Source organism: Centruroides vittatus, unplaced genomic scaffold, assembly GCF_030686945.1.
Source record: "Centruroides vittatus isolate TY-2023 unplaced genomic scaffold, ASM3068694v2 contig_920, whole genome shotgun sequence".
NCBI lineage: Eukaryota > Metazoa > Arthropoda > Arachnida > Scorpiones > Buthidae > Centruroides > Centruroides vittatus.
Genome location: NW_027122607.1, coordinates 306,323 through 327,210, shown reverse-complemented (window position 1 = coordinate 327,210; position 20,888 = coordinate 306,323). Strand labels below are relative to the sequence as shown.

The following is a 20,888-nucleotide window of genomic DNA, read 5'->3' as shown; positions in this document are numbered from 1 at the left end:
TGTAAAGCGCTTCTCGAACGCTGCATAATGAAACGCGGGGTTATTTATTTATTTTTCGTTTATTCGTTTTTAGTTGCACATCTTTTCTCTACAGTTGTTTCGTTTTCGTAAAAATTATTATCTTTTTAATAAACCACCATTACAGTCTAGTCTCAAAATTCGTGAGGGCGCTCTTAAAAAAAAGGAAGAAACACGTGTTGTGTATATTCCCGCCAGAGGGCGGGCGTGCAAGCAAGCATGTGTTTTGTTAGTAAATTTTAAGTTGTTGAACAATGCTGTTTCTTGTCGGTTTGGGATTAGGAAATGCAGAAGATATTACGATCAAGGGATTAGAAATAGTAAAGAAAGCTGATAGAGTGTATTTAGAAGCTTATACTTCTATTTTAACTGTAGGAAAAGAAGAATTGGTAATTACTATATTTATTAGTTTAAATTGTGAACGATATCATACATTGTGAACGTTTGTTCAAATGGCACACACCCGCGAAATTTTAAAATTTAATGCTGTATTTATATAGTTATTCATAAAAGTCTACATATGACCAAACAAATTGACTTATCGCAGTCAAACTCCGTTAATACAAAATTGAACAGGCTTACAAATTGACACTTTGTATTAACGACAGTCGTTAACATTGAAATGTGAATGGTCTGTCCTCCTGACTACAACTCTATTTTGCTTTAACACGGACTTTGCGTAAACAGATAACATACAATATTAATGGAGTTTGACTGTCAGATCTCTCAACCATCTGCAAAGACTATCCATTTTTCAAGTTCTGTCTGAGTGTCTGTAGCAGACACGTGGACTCTCAGACAGTGGCGTAGCGTGGGTGTCAGCCGCCCGGGGCGGAGGAAAATTTTGCCGCCCCCTTATATAGGTATCTCAATTCAAAAGACTAAAATATACAGTAATTCTAAAGAACTTTTCGGCAAAGAACAATCATCATTATTGTGTATTGTACAGGTGTAATGTGTATCGTGTATTTATTGTAAAATTTTGCCGCCGCCTGGGGCGGGCCGCCCCTGCCGCCCCCACTACGCTACGCCACTGCTCTCAGAACAGAATGAGTTTGACATTTGTTCACTTTTTTCGCCCAATGATTACAATTTCTGTTTTTTTACAATTATTGCTTTTTGGATAATTTTCTTTACATGTATATAAATCCACTTATTCCTTTTTTTTTCTTTTTGTTGTTGATTGTCAATATTCTTCAATTGAGTGTTGTATATACTTTTTTTTGGGCTGTCAAAGAAACCAAAAGAAAAATATACACAACACTTTTTAAGTTTTTTTTAAGCAGAGAAATAACGCTTATGAAAAGTGTTTATGCAACCCCACATAAGAAGAATTGGTTGGTCTCAATTCTATATTTAGGGGAATCACTGTTTTACGCTACACTGTGTTGATATAATGAGTGCAAAATGATCAAATGTACAAAAAGGATGCAATAAAATAATCTTGTATCATTGTTTACAATTTATTTTACCATTTCTGTATGCCTCGCACTAGAGAATTCCATCAAAATTATCAAAACCACTATATTTCAATTAAAATTCTATTAGCTTTTTTGCTATGCTATTAGCTCTTTTCAAACACACAGGTTGAAAGCTCAGGACTAGACAATAAAAATTATATACATAGTACATAGTATGTTTATAATTTTCAAAAGTGCATGATGTATAAACATATGTAAAAATAAAATTATTATAATTGCATAAAAAATTATTCGCAAATTTCTTGAAATGAAAATCATTATTATATTCAAAATTAACGAGTACAACAAATGACTATATATGCCATCAGTTGTTATATTTATTTAAACAACAGAAATTTTCAATACTTTTGTAGGTCCAGCAGAAGTCTCTGCGATAGCTTTGAACCTTAATGGCATTGAAGAGACAAGTTAATTTGTGACTTTAGAAAAATATTTTTCCATTCTTCTTTCAAGGCTTTTTTCAGTTCTTTGCTAGAAATGTTTTGTTTAAGCATCATTTTTAGTCCATCACAACATCAGAGTCAATCTATTTAAATATTGGCAAGCCGACTAATGACAATAATAAGAAAAATTCCTTATTGTCAGGTTTTAAGTGGATATATTAAATAAATTGTATTTGTTGTCTATGGTACTCATTTCTACTTTTAATTTTTGTAGTATCGCATAAAATAAAAATATACTGGAAAGGGAGAACAGTTTGCTGGTCCAAAAATATTGGGGGATATGTTCCCTCTGTCTCATACGAATAGGCCGACCATACATAACATTTTGAACTGGACAATATTATTTATTTTTGTTCTGATCTGGCTCTCCTGTCATTTTAATAAAATTTTCACTTTTGCCCTATTTTTTGAAAATTAAGAAATTAGCTCTCTGGTTTGTGCATTGTATTATAAATTCATGATTTGTTAGAAAATGTTCATTCTGCATTGATGACACTTATAATGAATTTGAATGGATATTGCTGGGGAAGAAATGGCACGAAACAGCTTACAGAATAGTTTCAACAAATTTAAGGAACATATTACATGAACAGAAGCAGATGAAATTCAACAATTTGATCAACGAATGCTAATAAAGGCAATAACCAAACATTAGTAGCAATTGAATGAGGAAAAAATCAATGTAGCTGATAGATGGATAAAAATAATTAATGAAATGCACGAAAAGAATCTTGAATTCCAAGATTTTAATAATTACATAAAATTAACTATTTGTTTTTCAGGAACTACAACTTCTACAGAAAAAAATATTTTCACCAATGAATTCCTTTGGTCAAAAGAGAAGTTGAAATTAAACATTGAAGCCATGAAAGGAATACTAAATTTAAAGCAAAACATTTGTTTAGATTTATTGATAAAAGTTGTCTTGATTATTAATCGAAAATTTAAAAAATTTTCTGTTTAAATACCATATTTATTTGTTCGTATTTAAAAGATTTAATTAAATATTTCAAATTATACAGTTTTCAAAACAAAATTTAAGTTATAAAATAACATAGATAATCAGTTGTTTTATCTAACTTTATATTTAATATGCAAATTATTAAATAGTATACTTATTATATAAATGTTATACTTATACAGAAGGTTTTTAAATCTTAAAATATTCCTAGGAAAAGTTTTATGGAAAAGAAATAATTTTAGCTGACAGAGAAATGGTTGAACAAGAATCAGGTATGTTTTAATAAATATTTTTAATAGACAAATAGTATTTCAAAGTCCACAGCAACTTAAATATAATACTAGATGTACGGTACACACTGTCGGGTGGTGTTAAAATCTTTTTATAATGCAAATACAGTAGAGCGTCGATTATCCGAACCGATTGGGGACGGGTAAATCGGAAAATCGATTTTTCGGATAACCGATTACGTACGAAAAAATACATTATTAATATAGTATATTAGTATAGCCCATGTAATTAGTATATTAGTATATCCCAATAATAGTATATTAATGTATCCCATGTTGAAATTTTTCTTCATTGCGTGTCGCTTTGCATTGAATTTTCATCAATGTTAAGCCTAATGAAAATTTTTATAATAATAATTGTGGCTATTGTATCGTTAAAAATTATTTCTTTATTTTGTACAAACAAAATAAATATGTTGAAAAATATAAAAAATTATACTTTAGAAGTTAATCTAGTATCAAAAACGTTCGATTTGGCACAACACAGTTTGACTGGAATGCTTTCGGTTGATCGGTGTTTGGATAATCGAAGCTCTACTGTACTTTCAACAATACAAAATTTTTGTAGTGACATTCCATTCTACATTCATTAGCCTGACGACGACAATTTTGTATCATCGAAAGTACTTACTTTATAAAAAGATTTTAATGCTGCCTCACAGTAATATATCTAGTATTAAATATTTTTATTATATTATTCTAGTATTAAATACACGTAACCCCCGTATAACACGGGAGTTATATTCCAAAAAATTGCTGTGTTATACAAAACAAAGAACCGGTTCGTAAAGGGGGGTTAAGTTCCAAAAATTAAAAAACATGCTATTATATTTTCATAAATAAGATAAATATCTTTATTAAAATTTTCTTAAGAAGTGATACATATTGATATAAATTAAACAATGTTTTCTTCGTCATCACTAAGCACTATTAACCGAGGGCGTTTTCTTTTTGGCAAGATATCCTTATCTTCTGAGCATTTTTCTGCATTATCTTCAGATCCATGCTTTACCTTTTGCAAAAAATTTATTTTAGATTGCTTGCTTTTAGTTAAAAGATCTTTATAAATTTCCTTATATGGTGCTAAGCATATTATGAAGAATAAAACAAGTAAAAAAAAAACAATTAGCTACATGGAATGTTAGAAGTATGCTTGAAGATGGAAAGTTAGATAATACAGTGAAGGAAATGGAAAGGTTAAAGATTGATATATTGGGTATAAGTGAAGTTAGATGGCCTGGTACGGGGGTTTGCAAAACACAGAATGGAACTTTTTATTATTCGGGAAAGAATTCGATAAATCATAACCACAGAGTAGGTGTTTTATGTAACAAAAGTACAAGCAAGGCAGTTTTATTCTTCTTACCGTATTCTGATCGAGTAATTTTAGTAAAAATAAAAACAAATCTAGGAATCTTAAATATAATTCAAGTATATGCACCAACTGCAGAAAAACATGACAGTATTATAGAACGGTTGTTCTTAACCTTTTTATACTCGCAGCCCACCAAATATTTCATAATTTTTTGTGACCCCCATTTTTTTTCAATAATAATTTTATATTTGTTAAATTATCTATAATAAATTGATTTTTTTATATAATAAATGTAAATCATAACTTTATTATTTCATTATCTATTTAAATAACATTCAAACTTTACAATTAAACATAAAAACTCATTTATTTTTAACAAAAAATAAAATAAACAATTAAAAATTCATAGAAAAAACAAAAAATATTCGAAAATAATTTAACGAGATTTCTTGTGGTTTTGTAATTCCTTGAACTCTATGCTTACGAACCCATATTTGATATAATCACGATCGTATTTTCTAATTTTAATGTTACTTAATTTTATACCTTTAGTTTTAGGACTTGTGGTTTTTTTGTTGCATTTTTCACTGTATCATTGTCGGAACTTTTGCTAGTATTTTCTTCACTGTACTTTCTTTTTGAAGGTGCCGGTCCGTGATTACTTACATTAAAAAAATTTTCTAACGTTCCTTTCTGTTTTTTGCTCATTTTTATGGGTTAATTATAAATAATTAAAACTAAACACGCAATATAAGAAAGAAATGCACTATTATTTGATCCAGAGTCGATGCTAAAACTAAACTAAAACTAAAACACCCACAACTTGTCGTAAAGATTTTGCATATCTTTTGCAAAAATATTTAAATTTTGAAACTCTACTACTAAACCTACTATTTTTGCATAATTATTTTTAAAATTTCAAGCGTTAACAGTTTCTTAGAATTACTTTGGAATAAAAGAAGTAAATACTGCGGTGAAGTAGCATATTTGCATTTATTTCTTCTGTACTAACAAAGTTGTATGTAGGAAGAAATAAGAAATAAATAAAAAAACTAAATAGGAAAAACTTTATCTTTCTTATTTCACTTTTCAATACGATATTCGGTTATACATCAATTTTCTTCTTATTATATTGTGAAGGAAATTTTGCATAATTTGGTTGCCCCCTGGCAAACTTCTTACGGACCCCCAGGGGGCCGCGGCCCCCCTGTTAAGAATCACTGTTATAGAAGACTTTCATCAACATATAAGTGATGTTTTAAAATATACAAAAAAGAATGAAATTTTGGTTATTATGGGAGATTTTAATGGAAAAATTGGGAAAGGAAGAGTTGATGATTTAGTGGGAAACTTTGGATTGGGAACCTGTAATGACAAGGGAGATAGATTATTACAATTCTGCCAGGAAGAAGAATTAGTCATTAGTAATACTTATTTTAAACTGCCAAATAGAAGATTATATACACTGAAATCACCTCAGGATAAAGAGAATAATGTTGTGAGAAACCGGATAGACTATATTTTAATTCGAAAAAGGTATAGGAATAGTATTACATCAGTTAAAACATATCCAGGGGCAGATGTTTGTTCAGACCACAATCCAGTAGTGGCTTGTGTGAGAGTTAAGTTTAAGAAAAATAGTATTAAAAGAAGTTGAAATATAGATATAGCAAGGCTAAGAGATCCCAAAACAAAGGAAAGTACTAAAAATGATATAAATGTAGGTTTTTTCAAAAATAAGGGAAAAATTCTGCAAAAGAAAAGAAGAAGAAAAAACAAATAGTGAAGAATTATGGAATAATCTTAGGAAAAGGATAAACAATGTAGCAGAACAAAATCTGAAACCTGAGAAAACATTAAAAAAGAAAGAATGGATGTCAGAAGAAATATTACAATTAATGGAAGAACGAAGAAATTGGAAATATAAAGAACTCCATGTCACTATAAGAAGGAAAATTAAAGAAGCAAAAGAAAATTGGATGAAAGAAAAATGTGAGGAAATTGAAAATTTCCAAAGAAAACGTGATACATATAATGTACATAAGAAGATTAAAGAGCTTACTGGAACAAATAAAGGAAATAAATTTACTAATATTTTAAATGAAAAGGGTGATTTTGTTTTGGAATTGGGGAAAAACTGAATTTATGGAAAGAGTATGTTGAAAAATTATATTTTGATGAAAGAAATTTAAAACCTATAATAATTCATATAGAAGAAGAACCAACAATATTGAAAGTAGAAGTAAAGAATGCAATTAGAACAACTAAAGAAGGTAAAGCTACCGGACCAGACGAAGTTTCCGCCGAAATTTCGAAATTACCGGATGAAGATAGTCTTGATGTTTTAGTGGATTTTTACAGCATTATTTACGAAAGTGGTGTAATTGCTCAAGATCTTTTAATGTCTACATTTATAACAATTCCCAAAAAAGATAATGCAAAAAAATGTGGTGATTACAGAACTATAAGCCTAATGAGTCACGTTTTAAAAATTTTCTTAAGAATAATTCATACGAGAATATATAAAAAATGTGAAGAAGATTTAAGTAACACACAGTTTGGGTTTAGAAAATTTTATGGAACGAGAGAAGCTCTTTTTGCTTATAGTGTTTTGGTAGAAAGAAGTTTATAGGTTAACAAGGATATATACGCCTGTTTTATAGACTATGAGAAATTATTTGATAGAATTCTGCATGATAAATTAATAGATATACTTAGGAAGAAATGAATTACAAATTATAACAAATCTTTACTGGGAACAGAAAGCCAACATTTTAATTGATTCTGAGTTATCCGAAGAAATAGAAATAAAAAGAGGAATAAGGCAAGGATGTCTTTTATCACCTTTACTTTTTAATATTTGTTCAGATGAAATTTTTAAAGAAGTTTTAGAAGATATGGAACACATTGGGATTGTAGTAAATGGGATGAATGTAAATAATATACGTTACACTGATGACACAGTGGTTTTAGCAGAAAATATTAATGGAAAGGATTAATTTAATAAGTAAATTATACGGACTTCAGATGAATTATAAGAAAACAAAACTACTTATTTCGTGCAAGAAAAATATAGATAATGTAACGTTGCAGATACAAAACAGCAGAATTGATAGAGTTTCATCAATTAAGTATTTGGGAACTAACATACAGGAAGATGGTAGATGTGTTAAAGAAATTAAATCTGGAATATAAAATGCGAGGGGTACTTTTATCAAAATGTAGAAATTTTTCAAATGCAATGTTTTTAATTTAAATCTTAACGTTAGAATGTTAAGGTGCTACGTGATGTCAGTTTTGTTTTATGGAGTAGAAACGTGGACCTTAGATAAAAATATGTTAAATAGACTCGAAGCATTCGAAATGTGGTTATATGGAAGAATCTTAAAAATAGCTTGGATAGATAGAATAACAAATGATGAAGTTTTGAAAAGAATGGGGAAAGAAAAAGAAGTTTTAAATACAGTTGGAAGAAGAAAGACGGGGTATTTTGGCCACGTCATCCGAGGAAGTAAATATGGAATTTTGAGAAATATTTTAGAGGGGAAGATCTGTGGAAGGAAAAGTTGGTTGGGTAATATATGTGAATGGAGAAATAAGAAAGCAGAAGAACTCACACGTGAGGCGCAATTGAGATTGTTGTGATAATACTAATCCTACTTCAGAAATGAATATGGAAATAGCTTAACTGTCATGTAACAAAGTGGGTTTAAGCAGCTTAACTAGAAAATGTGCCTAATGTATATTTTTAAAGACTCTTTAATGGCATCTTATGACAGTTTTTTAATAAAAAATATTAAAATGTGTGAATTTCAAAAAATTGCAATGCTTTAAGGAAGTTTACGATTTTATGTTGGGCCGCATTCGTTACAGCTCCGGGCCACACGTTACCTGCAGACTGCAGATTGGACAGCCCTGGTGTAGTGGAAACTATATTTATTTTTTAATTTATAATAATTTTATAAATTATTGCATTAAGAATATATAAATTATAAAATATTTAGACATAAAGTATAATGTTAAAACATTAATGATTTTCCTGTTTATATACGATAATATAAAATGGTAAATATTATTTATACATTAAATGAATTTATATATTCAATTAATCAAACTAGTTTATTTATAAATTTTATTTTTATAATAATAAAAAGTGATATATATTGTACGTAAATAGTATTTAGTTGTTTGTAATTTATAATTCTAATTTTATATTGTTTATATATGTATTATTTTGTTTTTCTCTTCAGATTCTATACTAGAACAAGCAAAATCATTAAATGTTGCATTTTTAGTGGTTGGAGATCCATTTGGGTAAATATATATGATTTATATAAAATATTTTAATCTTTTTTCATTTTCTCATCTTTGATATTAAAATTTAATAATAATAATAATTATAAAATTACTTTTGTTACAGGTAACTAGTATTATTTTATATCAATTTGTTATAAATTTTTTAAAGTTTCTTTTATTTAAAAAATAATAGCAAGGTTGAGGCCGAAGTTTTAAATGCAAAAAACATGTACGTCGGACGTTCGGCGCCGCTTTCCCGTAAGCCTAGAAGTTTGACAATTGTTTGGAAAGTCAGTGGAATCACGCTCGACGTTCCAAAGTCCATTGTCAAACTTCTAGGCTTACGGGAAAGCGGCGCCGAACGTCCGACGTACATGTTTTTTGCATTTAAAACTTCGGCCTCAACCTCGCTAATTTCAAACATTTTTTCTTGTTATATTGTAATTTTTTTCAGACTTTAACACATTCATTAAACAAAACATGTGAATGTTTTTAAAAAAAATACAGGTGCTCCTCTACTTATGAACAGATTAGGTTCCCAAGATTTTGTCCTAAAACTAACCTATAAAGTACTTTGATATACAGAAATATTACACATAACATCAACAACCAAATGACATCTCTTCCTTTAAATTATGATGTTTGCTACTCCTACATTCTTTTTTAAACGTATTTAACCTGATAATAGGAAAAGTTATCAGAAACATTTGTTTCTCACTATATATTATATATTTTTTCTTTTCAGAATAACCGCTTATTGTTAAGGTTTTATTCTTTATTGTACTTAATAGAATACATTAAACTCATTTTCCATTTGCTACTTTATATAGTAGCAAGTGTTTCAAATGTGGTTTTTTTTTATCTAACACAGTTTTATAATGTTTAGTTTAGATTAGTTTCCATAGTAATAGAACAACTTTTTGCATTTATCTTCACTGTTAGATTTACTTGTATATTTTGAATTCATTTTTGAAGCGCTAATTGTAAAAGTTTATAAAAATTGCAAACAATAGCAAAAAATTCTGTTACTCCAACATTACTAACTTTGACACCATCTCACAAGCAGCAATGGAACTTCAGAATCCGCAAAATTTACATTTTAGACATACATTAAATTATTGTCAGCTGAACATCCGTAAGTATGGGAACACCTGTATATGAAAATCAACTCAGTTGTCATAAATAAACATAACATAAATAAGCTTTGCATAATAATACATTTTAAAATATTAATTTATTTTAGGGCCACAACGCATACAGATTTAGTCCTGAGAGCTGTAGAATCTAAAATTCCATATAAAGTTGTACATAATGCTTCTATATTAAATGCTGTAGGTTGCTGTGGACTTCAGGTAACATTAAAAATTATAATTAAACTGAAAGTATTAAGAATTTTTGCAGTTAATGCAGTGAAACCTTCATTCATTGCTTTTGCAGGAGACTAGAGAAAATTATTGTTTCAGGAAATATATAGATTTAGCACACTTACAAGAGGGGAAAAAATACATTTGCTTGTATGTATTTACTAAATCAAAAATATATATGAATATTTTTTCCATTGCCAAGTCAAATTTGCATTATTTTTTTTTAAAAAAGTCATTCGTTTTTATTTATTTAGTATCATTTTTCCTTTTCAAACCGGTCAAATAAACTTTCAATATTCACAATGTTTGCTGTTTCAGTGATGCCGCGAGCATACAAAAATGCTCTCTTGGGCTTTGTTGCATTAAATGCTTAGGTAAAACTCAGCATTGATTCAGACTTGGCTTTGTTGTCATCATCCCTACCACTTTTCCCCCTCTAGCTCATTATCTTACAGGTAAGACACATGCAAGGTTGCACAGCAAACTCTACAGTCTAAATTACTATTAGCAACACTGCATTTCAGAAACATTAGCTACTGTTACTAGTATCAATATGTACTAATGTTTGTGTGTGTATTGTATTTCTCTTTCTTAAAAATGATTAATTGGGATTAATTTTTTTTATCCCACATCAATAGATGTGAGAAAATGATAAATTGAGAAACGACTGATGTGGATTTAATTGCCATAGTTTAAATACAATTTGTTTAGGGATTCTAGAAATCGAAGAAGAATGTTTCCGAGAAAAATGGATTGAGGTTTCGCTGTATTTAATTTATCAAAAAATGTATAATTGTTTATTTTACAGCTTTATAATTATGGAGAAACTGTTTCAATTGTATTTTGGACTGAAACATGGAAACCAGATAGTTTTTATGATAAAATAGAAGCCAACAGAAAAAGAGGATTACATACACTATGTCTCTTAGGTCAATGTTTTTAATAATCTTTATAGTTTCAAAATTACTTAAATATCAATTTTTTTTCCTTCTTTATTTTTAGATATTAAAATGAAAGAACAATCAATTGAAAATTTAATGAGGTATGACTACATTGTAATTTGCAGTGAGTTTAAAAATAATTATAATGTTAATAAACTCTGATTTTATAATTATGAATTATTTTATATACCTATAATGAAACTTTTAATATTAATCAAAAGCGTCATTATTGGTGTATATATTTTAGGTATAGATATATTAATTATATGTTATAGATAATTAAGTTACAAACAAAATTAATTTTGTATTCATTCTTAATAGAATAACTTGTATTGTAAACAAGGTTTTTTTTTTCTTACAAATTAATCAACAAATTTATATACTTTATTTGTATGTCATGCAAAAGTCAACAAAAAAAGCAGATTTATAAGTGTCTGTTTTGATAGAAGAAAATACTAAACTATATAAGGTTTGGTGATTAGGTAATAAGAATTTTTCTATTATATTTGCTATGTTACACAGCAGTATCAAGTTTGACAAGTTTTGCTTGCATATATGGAAACATTCTTTCATATGTTAGAGACACATAAAATTTTATACTGTTTATTGTTTTGTTGTTATCTTTTGACATGCAGGTTAGTTTGTGAAATGTATTGGAAAAAATGAGTGATGTGAACAAATAACTGTGATTGAATTTCTTGTGAAATTTGGCAAAAATCCATCAAATGTTGCAGCAGACAGACTGACAGGCAGACAGACAAAATAAGCTTTATTTCTCCCGACACCGCTAGGCACAGTTGGGGTAGAAAGACAATGGAGTACAGTGGTGTTACATGCTGAGCAATAGAACCGACAATGTGTATGATAATGAAATAAAAATAAAAGCAACAAAAAAAAAAAAACGCGAAAATATACATTAACTAGAAAACATGTCAGTGAAATGAGTCAATGCCTTTGACAATTATAATGACAATATAACAGCATAAATTGCATGAGATGAGATAAACAGAATCTGCATATAAACAGAGGACCAGGTTACAAACACTGAACAGATTTTATGCATCAACTTACACGCAGTAAGTATATAGGAGCTCCTCAAAAGAGCTCAGATAAAACAGATGAAATCATCCGTAGAACATAGGCCAGGACGAGGGCACAGTGCAGATTTGTGCAGCAACCAACACAAAAAGAACATAGTAGGCTAGCAGAAGATCACGAAAGGTCTTTGGCGATACAATGAAGCTAAATCAGTAAAACAATAATTAGTGTATTAATGTTCTGATGAAATAAAGTTTAACCATTCTTTGAAAAAGAAAAATGTACTTTTTGCTTGACACAAGGTGTTCTGGCTTACATGGCCAGCCCAGGTTGTCTTCTTCTATGTAGAGCTTGAGTTTGCGTCTTATATCTTCCAATATTTGGCACGATAACAGATAATGTTTGACCCCATCACGCACCCCACAGATAGGGCAACAGTCAGTGTCACTATGCTGAAACCTATACAGGTAGACGTTAAATTTCCCATGCTCTGTAAGCAGTTGTGAACTGCGGTGTTCAGGGTGAAGCCACTTCCACTTGAGCCGTCTTTACACGTCTGGGAAGAATTGTCGAGTGATATGCGATTCCGGAGTTTGCTCCCATTCCTCCTGCCATCTGGCAGCAACAGTCTGATGCCACAGGAGTTCTTTTAGTCTTGAAACTGGAAGTTGATAGTATGCTGGAATGATGCCCGTGAGCATGGTTGTTGTACGAGCAAGCATGTCTGCACATTCGTTGCTCGGAGTGCAGCAATAACGCTTGTTGAAAGCACTTACATAAAAATTTAATCAAGGTGGAATGAAAATCAGTTAACGACAAAACAGATGGTTGCTGTTTGCCTCTCAATCTAACAACTATTGAACATGTATGTACTGGTTTTATATAATGGGTGATTGATATTATAAATATTGTCTGCTAAGCTCTATATTAATAAAATTGTTCATCCTTTACCATTAAAATTTAGCCTTACAAAATATCTCTGAAAAAACATTGTTTCCAAACTATTCACTTTGGAATAGAAGAAATCGTAATCATTGATCTATAATTGTTTGAAGCAGATTGAAGATGAAAAAGAGAGATGATTGTTTCAGATGAAACTTGGCTGTTATAGTATGACATGAGATTAAGAAACAGAGCAAAGACTGGATGAAGGTGAAGTGCAACCACATAAAGCTCTAATGTGGTTGCACTTCACCTTCTCTGCTGCTGATTATCTGTTTTTTACACATCCATGGTGCTGTGCACAAGGAATTTGATCTAGATAGTCAAATAGACAATGAAAACTTTTATCTCGGTTTGCTGATCATTTGAAAGCATATGTCTATTTATTCCAAGTTGGTGAAAAGAAAATGAATTCTCCATCACAATAATGTGTCTGCTCATGTTTTAATTATGTATAAGTTTTTGCATCAACATCCATTATACAGCCCTGATCTCACTCTGATTAAATTGTTCTCTTTCACAATTAAATAAATGAAAAATGAAAATAAATAATTTTCAGTCAGAGGATGACATTTGCCCTAAAAACTACAGCTGAGATACTTAGAAGCTAAAAGAAATCAGTTTTTCCAAAGCTATAATGAAAAGGTATTTTATATGCATCTAATTCATAAATTATTTAAAATGAAATTCTCATTATTTTATTGGCAAACCTCCTATTTTACAATGATTGATACACTTAATTAATTTTTGCATATCATATAGTTTCACAAACATATTAGTTTTAGGATATAATTATTAAATTTACTTATTTTATTGGAAAATAATTTATATTTTAAATATATTGACATAAACCATAGTTAGAAAAATCTGCATTAATAACCTCTTGCAAGTTTCTGATCAGTTAATTCATATGATTCTCTTTTTAAGCTTGAATTATTAGCAATGTACCTTTTTTTACATTAAAATGGACATGAATTGTCTAAATGTTTTGTGTTTAAAAAATATTTAATCAAGTGCTATGAAGTTTGCCTGTTCTATATGTCAGTTCAGCAGTTTTTGATAGAGCATTTTAAACTAAATAATTAATCAACAAAATGCAAAATTTATTTTTATTTATATTATTTATAGTAAAAATAATTCTTTGTCATGCTCAACAAATAAAAGAATAATTATTTAATATCACTGGATAATTAATAATATCACCAAATAATTATCACTGGATTAAATTTGGGCTCATTAATATAGTTAATTAATGATATATAAGTTGAGTAGCCATTTCATCACATATTTCATTGGAAATAGACATATCAGTAATGTCTGAATATATGACTTTTGAAAGAACACATCTTTTTGCTATTTCTCTATCACTTAAAGTGATCACGAAGCAACAAAGTCTCATGATTTCATCTGCAAGGCATTTGGCGAGTACATAGTCAACAGACAGACCTGCTACAATAGGTTCAAGAATTTCAAGGATGAAGATTTCTCACTTTAAGATGAACCTCATCCAGACAACGATTCAATTTAATTAATCAATTCCAGCATTGATGATGACATTTCCTGCAACTGATAGATGATAATCATGATTGACTACCACAACAACTTGAGTGTTCCCAAAAATTGACAAAATCTGATACCACCATTACCATATGCCAACACCTAGAGTAGTGATTCTCAACCACTGTGCAGCAGCACTTTAGTGTGCCGTCACTGCAAATACTCATACATAAGTGATGTCACACAAGTAGTTCAATTGATTCTACCTTCCTAGGGCGTGTTTGGAAATTGTAACTGGTGTTATCGGTAAATGCCTGTAGGTACTAAGGCAGTTACCAGTATGGTACTAAGGCATTTAGAAAATGTGACCTAAACAACCAACCATGTTTAAAAATCACTGTTATGACGTCACCGGTTGTCCTATTGTACTTACCAAAGTAACCGTGTGTGCTGCCAAATTTTTAAATTATTAAAAGTGTACTGTTACAGAAAAAAAGTTTGAGAATCACTGACCTAGAGCAAAGGTGACTTTAGATAAGCTAGTCAATCTGGAGTGGAAGATTATGCCTCAGCCCAGACTTTCTATCAACTGATATCATGCATTTTTCACCTTGCAGAACCATATTGCCAATATACAGTTCGATGACAATATCTCTGTGAGAACGACACAATAGACTTTCTTAAAGAAAAACCCCAGACATTCTGTGCTCACAGGATTGAAAGTTTGCAGCAAAGATGGTGAGATGTGATTGATATTGATGGTGATTACCTACCTACAAGACTGTACTGTAATTGTTATTGAGTTAATTGTCAATAAAGTTTTCTTCAAAATGTCGAAATTTCACCTTTAATTTAAATATGTTAAATATTAAATTGCGTGCTTCTAGTTCTTCTCTTTACCATTACTAATATCTTTTAGGACTATAATATCTCCAAGTATGACAAGCTCTAAGAATAATAATAGTAAAATAATTAAATATGGGTATCTAACTGCATCCAATTTGGCCAGATTGCTTAATCATTAATTATCTACATTATAGGCTAGTGATAGTTATTTGTTTTAAAGTATTATTTTAGTATCTTCTATCTTTGATGAGTTAATTTTTTAAGAAAGAATAATTAAGAAATTATTTTTAATATCTAATAAAACTTATTATATATCAAAAATAGTTATAGTGAAGTTAAATTAAAAGTTTTAAAAATTATAAACCATCCACGAAATTTTATTTTAGAGGTAAAAAAATATACGAACCTCCACGTTTTATGACTGTAAATCAAGCTGCTGAACAGTTACTGGAAATTATTGAAACAAAACTAAAGTCAGGCTGCTCTGAAACGGATCTTGGTAAGTAATTGATAAGTCAAATATTTTTAATCAGTCAAATTTTAATGTTGATCTGATAATTAACCCCTTATAACTTTGATATTGTCAATCAAATTTAGTTGTCTTCAGAAATAAATAGAAAATAAATTCAAAATGGTTTATTTGTTTAAATACTTGTGATACATCCGAAAGTATATATAAAAAATATAAAATAAATAATTACAAATACAGTGGACCTTCGTTATAGTGCTGCTCACTATACCGCGTGCTTGGTTATAGCGCGGGCGATGTTCGCGACGCGATAAGCTCAAACATGTTTATACGGGTCCGTGCGGCGTTAGCGAGTAGCGCATTTTATTGTTACTGCGTATTGAGTAATTGTGTATGTATTGAGTTCCTGAATGTATTTTGAATAGTGTTTAATTATTGTATGCATGATGAGTAAAAGAAAAGCTTGACATTATTGCTAAAGTAAAGAGGTGAACCGCGTTACACCGCACCGCTCTGTGTAACGCGGGTGTTGTTTCCCGCCCGACATGTGCGTTATATCGGGGGTCCACTGTACATGCTTTTGTTTACTTAAAAAATATTTTTGAAAAATAATAAATTTTTAACATCATTTTTTTTAAAGCCTATGACAAAGAGACAATTTGCATTGGCATTGCCAGATTGGGCTCAGAAAATCAGAAAATCTTAACTTTGAATCTTGAAAACATGAAGAAAGCAGAGTTAGGTGATCCTTTACATTCACTTATCATTACAGGAAATTTACATCCAATGGAATTAGACATGTTAAAAATATTTGCCGACGATCAAAAGTGGTTTGAACTTGCAATTGAAAAATATGTACATCAATAAATTTGTATTATTTTCTATATTTAATGTATATTTTCTTTTTAAATAAATTTCTTGTATATATAGTATGATTGTGATTTATGCTAATTGTGTTCATGAAACAGACATGTAATTGAAGACTTGCACAAACTATTACATTAAAATTCAGAGAGAGATTCTGTGAATTTACATACATAATCATTAATATACATAATCAGTTTATTTTATGTAGATAAATTAAAAGAATTTTTTAAACAGTTGAATAAAGAAGATAAAAATAAAGTTGTACGACTTTTGTAAATACTACAAGGTGTGTCAAAGTGAAGAAAAACTTAGTTGCAGTTTGTTGCCCAGTCGCACCTCAAGAGATGCACCACTGCAGCAAGTTTAAACAACAACTCCTCCACAGGAACTAAAATGTGCAAAAATTGCTGTAATTTTTGATCTTTGGGTTAATGGTACTTTTAAATAATAGTGATTTTGATTTCCAAAAAGAAATCACTTATATAATGAGCAATTATTTATTGTGAAATCATCATAATGCTATGCTGTGATTTTTCTCCACCTCAAATTAGTAGTGGCCCTGTACATAATACTTTTCCTTTAACAATAGAATCATGCTGGTTATCTATCTAACACCTTTCAGGGAAAAGTTTTGAATTGAAATAACGTGACTTCCGGTTTGCATCAGAAGCTCTCACATAATCGGGGCCACCTGTCCCTAAGGTCTACATATCTGGTCTCGTCTTTCATCTAACTCCATTCTCGAGATTCGGGAAAGACGGACAACAGTGGGAATTAATGTCTACAATTTTTTCAAATTGCACCCCAGTAAATAATGTAATAGAAACAAAGAACAAGCAATAAAAATATTTCATAGCAAAAACAAAATACTGTATTGGGGGCTTGTGTGAACGTGTTTAGCCATACCACTGATTTTAAATACAGTAGAGTTATGCAATATAGATACATATCCATTTAACATAGGATTCGTAAATAGTCACTTTGAATATTGTGTTCGTGAGATGGAGTCTGTTGTCAACGCATTCTTGCAGTCTAAAAACTGCACGTCTTTTTGCAACATTTCAGGGGAATTGCCGTCTCTTCATCCCCAATGTTCCGCTTCAACTCTGACACTGTTCTTAAATTGTTCCTAGCGTGAGCCATTGCCTTATACTGTTGTCTGGTCAGTGGTGCACCCAGAGGGAGCCAAGGAACCCCGGTACCCTCCAAATAAACGGGGAAAAAACTAGAAAATGTTTCAAAAATCTGTCATGCCTTCTATTTCTATTCGTATTATTTATGAATTAGTGATCACATAAGAAGAGAATTTTATTGAATTCAGATTAAAAATTTTCTTATTTCTTCAACTTGGCTCCCCAAAATTAAATCCTGAGTACACCACTGATTCTGGCATTCAATGTCATACTTGCTGCAACTCCAGTTCAAGAAAGTTGTGAAGCATTTTGATGTAAAAGTTGAATTTACTGTTACAGCTTTGCGTTCAAAAAAATATGGACCAATCAATCCAAAAGGTGTTGCACCATACCAAGTAATAACTTTAACACCGTGTAAAGGTTTCTTATATGTAAAGGATTCTCATAAAACAAAATGTATAATTAATTTCAATTATTGTTAACTGACTCAGTTAAACAGCGTGTATGCCACTCTTGCAGTTTCATCATAGCCATGTTTAAAAACCATCCGATTAATATTGCATTCTGTATAATGATAGTATACAGGATGTTTCACATAAGATTATACTTGAAAAATATGCTTTTAATGAAAATCGATAAGATTAAAAATTGATTTCTGAGGGGCCTTTTTAATGCTGTAAAAATAAAACTTTGCCCAGTAGTGTTTAACTACTGTTAAGCCAGTTAAGCAAAGTATAAGGACCAGTGATGTAAGGGAGTCCTCAGTGGCGTAGCGAGGGGGTTCAAGGGAGTGTATCATGCACCGGGTGCCACTCGCAGAGGGGCGCCCAAATGATCTCCAAGACAAACTATATGCAGTGCCGTAACTAGCCTTTTATGCACCCAGTGTGAGCATCCGTAACTACGCCCCAAAACTTGGTCCAGGTCATTTCTGCGCCCCCGGGTCTATGCCATGTGCCTGGGCACTGCCCTAGTTATGGCACTGACTATGTGTTTCTGGAGGGGGAGGGGCGCCAATAAAGTGTCTGGCGCCCGTTATGCCTAGGGCGCCAGTTATGTTCGCTACCCACTGGGAGCCCTGAGCAGGTTTTGGGCAGTTTCTTCGGAACAGTATAAATATGAGTTTTTTAAAAAGGAAAAAAAACGAACATTTAATTAAACTATTTAAATTATTTTATTATTTAAAAACGTTAATTTACATATTAATTGTTAACATTTCGTTTTACGTCATTGGCACGTCACTTTTATAATTTATTTAGCCCAAGGATAAGTCGAATTAATTTAAAAGGAAGTTCGTCCAATGGAAATTTCAATTGTAAATTTTTCAAAGTTTATACCAGGTGTTCCGCAAAATTATGAAAGCGGCGTACTAGCTGAAACTATGATTAGACAAACTTTAGCGTAAATTCGCAGCTTGCAACCCAGACAAGGAGCAACTTGCATTTTGCAGCGAACTACCTTTGAAAAGATCGCGTTTCTGAATGCAGCGAGTGCGTAGCGAAATGACGTCACTTGCAGTGTTGGCCAATTAGAAACCGGTTTCAGTGTGTTCGCTGTAAAGCGCTGCATGAAGAAACGCGGCCAAAGATAAGAAACTCGTATACTGTATTTAAGCAATGTCCTTTGCGTAGAGTCTCTAGTTTCAAAAACATGTAAAAATTAAATTTTAATTAGGAAAAGATTTTTGGAACATTTTCTAGTTTTTTTTCCTCGTTTTCTTTTGAGGGTGCCAGGGCCCCTCGAGCGCCGCTGATGTAATTATTAAAATTTGTTCGATCTTTTCATAACTTTCGTGTTTAGATAGTTGAAATACAACGATTCACAGCGAAAATCACACACAACTTTTAACTGTAAAACGTAAAATAAATATATTTTAAAGAAGTATAGTCTCCTAATTCCGGTAATACCGAAGTTTCAATACAGCCAATAGCAAAGGATAGGCTTTTGTATATACTGTACTTAATGTAAGTGCCTAAGAGACTAAAATTCAATATATTTACGAGTGGCATAACTTCGAATATGCCACGTAAGCTTCCAGTACAATTGGATACCAAAACTTCGCTATACTGTATTACAGTGGTTTCCAACCTTTTCGTACCTGCGCCCCCCTTAAAAAAATTGTTGCGCCCCCTTAATTTTTCTAACAATCTAATTTCATAAATACTCAACTGATATTATAATTTATTTAATGGGCTACAAAATAATATACAATATTATGTAAAAATATACATAAAAAAAATAATTATTTATTATAAGAAATAATAATTTTAAATGTACTAAAAATAATGTACTATTATAACAGTTATGAAATTTACTTCAATATTAATTTAGAAGTTACCAAAGCGAAGTGTTTCATTCTATATATCAACGTGGTTATCGCAAGCACTACTAACGAACTAATTCTGTTCATAGACAACAGAAAAAAAACAGATGCTTCTGTTTACTGAAATTTGGCGCGAGTAAGCACGAGAATACCCGGGATGTTCCGAGTGCTTGTCTTTTGTTTCCTCGCCCCGCCGGCGCTCGGCTCCAAACGCGAAAGCGAGATGTTTTGGTTCCAGCAAGAGTATGGATGGATGTTTTAGCATTTGTACCCGAAAAATTCGCGGCGAGGATTGTGGATTACGTATACCTATTTTGCTGATTCATTTTTTTGACACCTATTCGACTTTTTTGGTTTGTATTCGAAAATGATATTTTGGAAACAGCTGCATGCCCCCCTTGCAACAGTCTCGCGGCCCCCTAGGGGGGCGCGCCCCACAGGTTGGAAACCACTGCTGTATTATCTAAAGTAGTTAAATTACATCCTTAGCTGCGGGAGATTAATTTTAGTAATTATCGCGCAAACTTATTTGTTTAAAATTAACTGAAATAAGTAATATTATTATCTCCGTAAAATTTTATTTCTGGTCAAATTACTAAAATATTAAATTAATTTAAAACGACTTTTTAATAAATGACGGTGGCGCTCCCCAACGTCCTTTTCG

At 30.9% G+C, this 20,888-nt stretch overlaps 1 protein-coding gene across 1 annotated transcript; it reads left to right on the top strand.

Moving 5' to 3' along the window:
• Window positions 1–235: 235 nt before the first annotated feature.
• Dph5 (diphthine methyl ester synthase) lies at window positions 236–16,833 on the top strand. The gene is made up of 8 exons (XM_067281458.1): window positions 236–407; window positions 3,115–3,175; window positions 8,759–8,822; window positions 10,048–10,156; window positions 10,977–11,097; window positions 11,171–11,210; window positions 15,819–15,931; window positions 16,542–16,833. Exons 1-8 carry the CDS (start codon window positions 273–275, stop codon window positions 16,766–16,768), a joined length of 870 nt encoding a protein of 289 aa, XP_067137559.1. The 5' UTR covers window positions 236–272; the 3' UTR covers window positions 16,769–16,833.
• Window positions 16,834–20,888: the final 4,055 nt, after the last annotated feature.

Excerpts from the sequence above, each read along its gene's own strand:
- Dph5 (XM_067281458.1), top strand. The coding sequence starts at position 273 with ATGCTGTTTCTTGTCGGTTTGGGATTAGGAAATGCAGAAGATATTACG. Across the intron at positions 408-3,114 it reads CTGTAGGAAAAGAAGAATTG|GAAAAGTTTTATGGAAAAGA; the intron begins GTAATTACTATA and ends AAATATTCCTAG. Across the intron at positions 3,176-8,758 it reads AATGGTTGAACAAGAATCAG|ATTCTATACTAGAACAAGCA; the intron begins GTATGTTTTAAT and ends TTTTCTCTTCAG.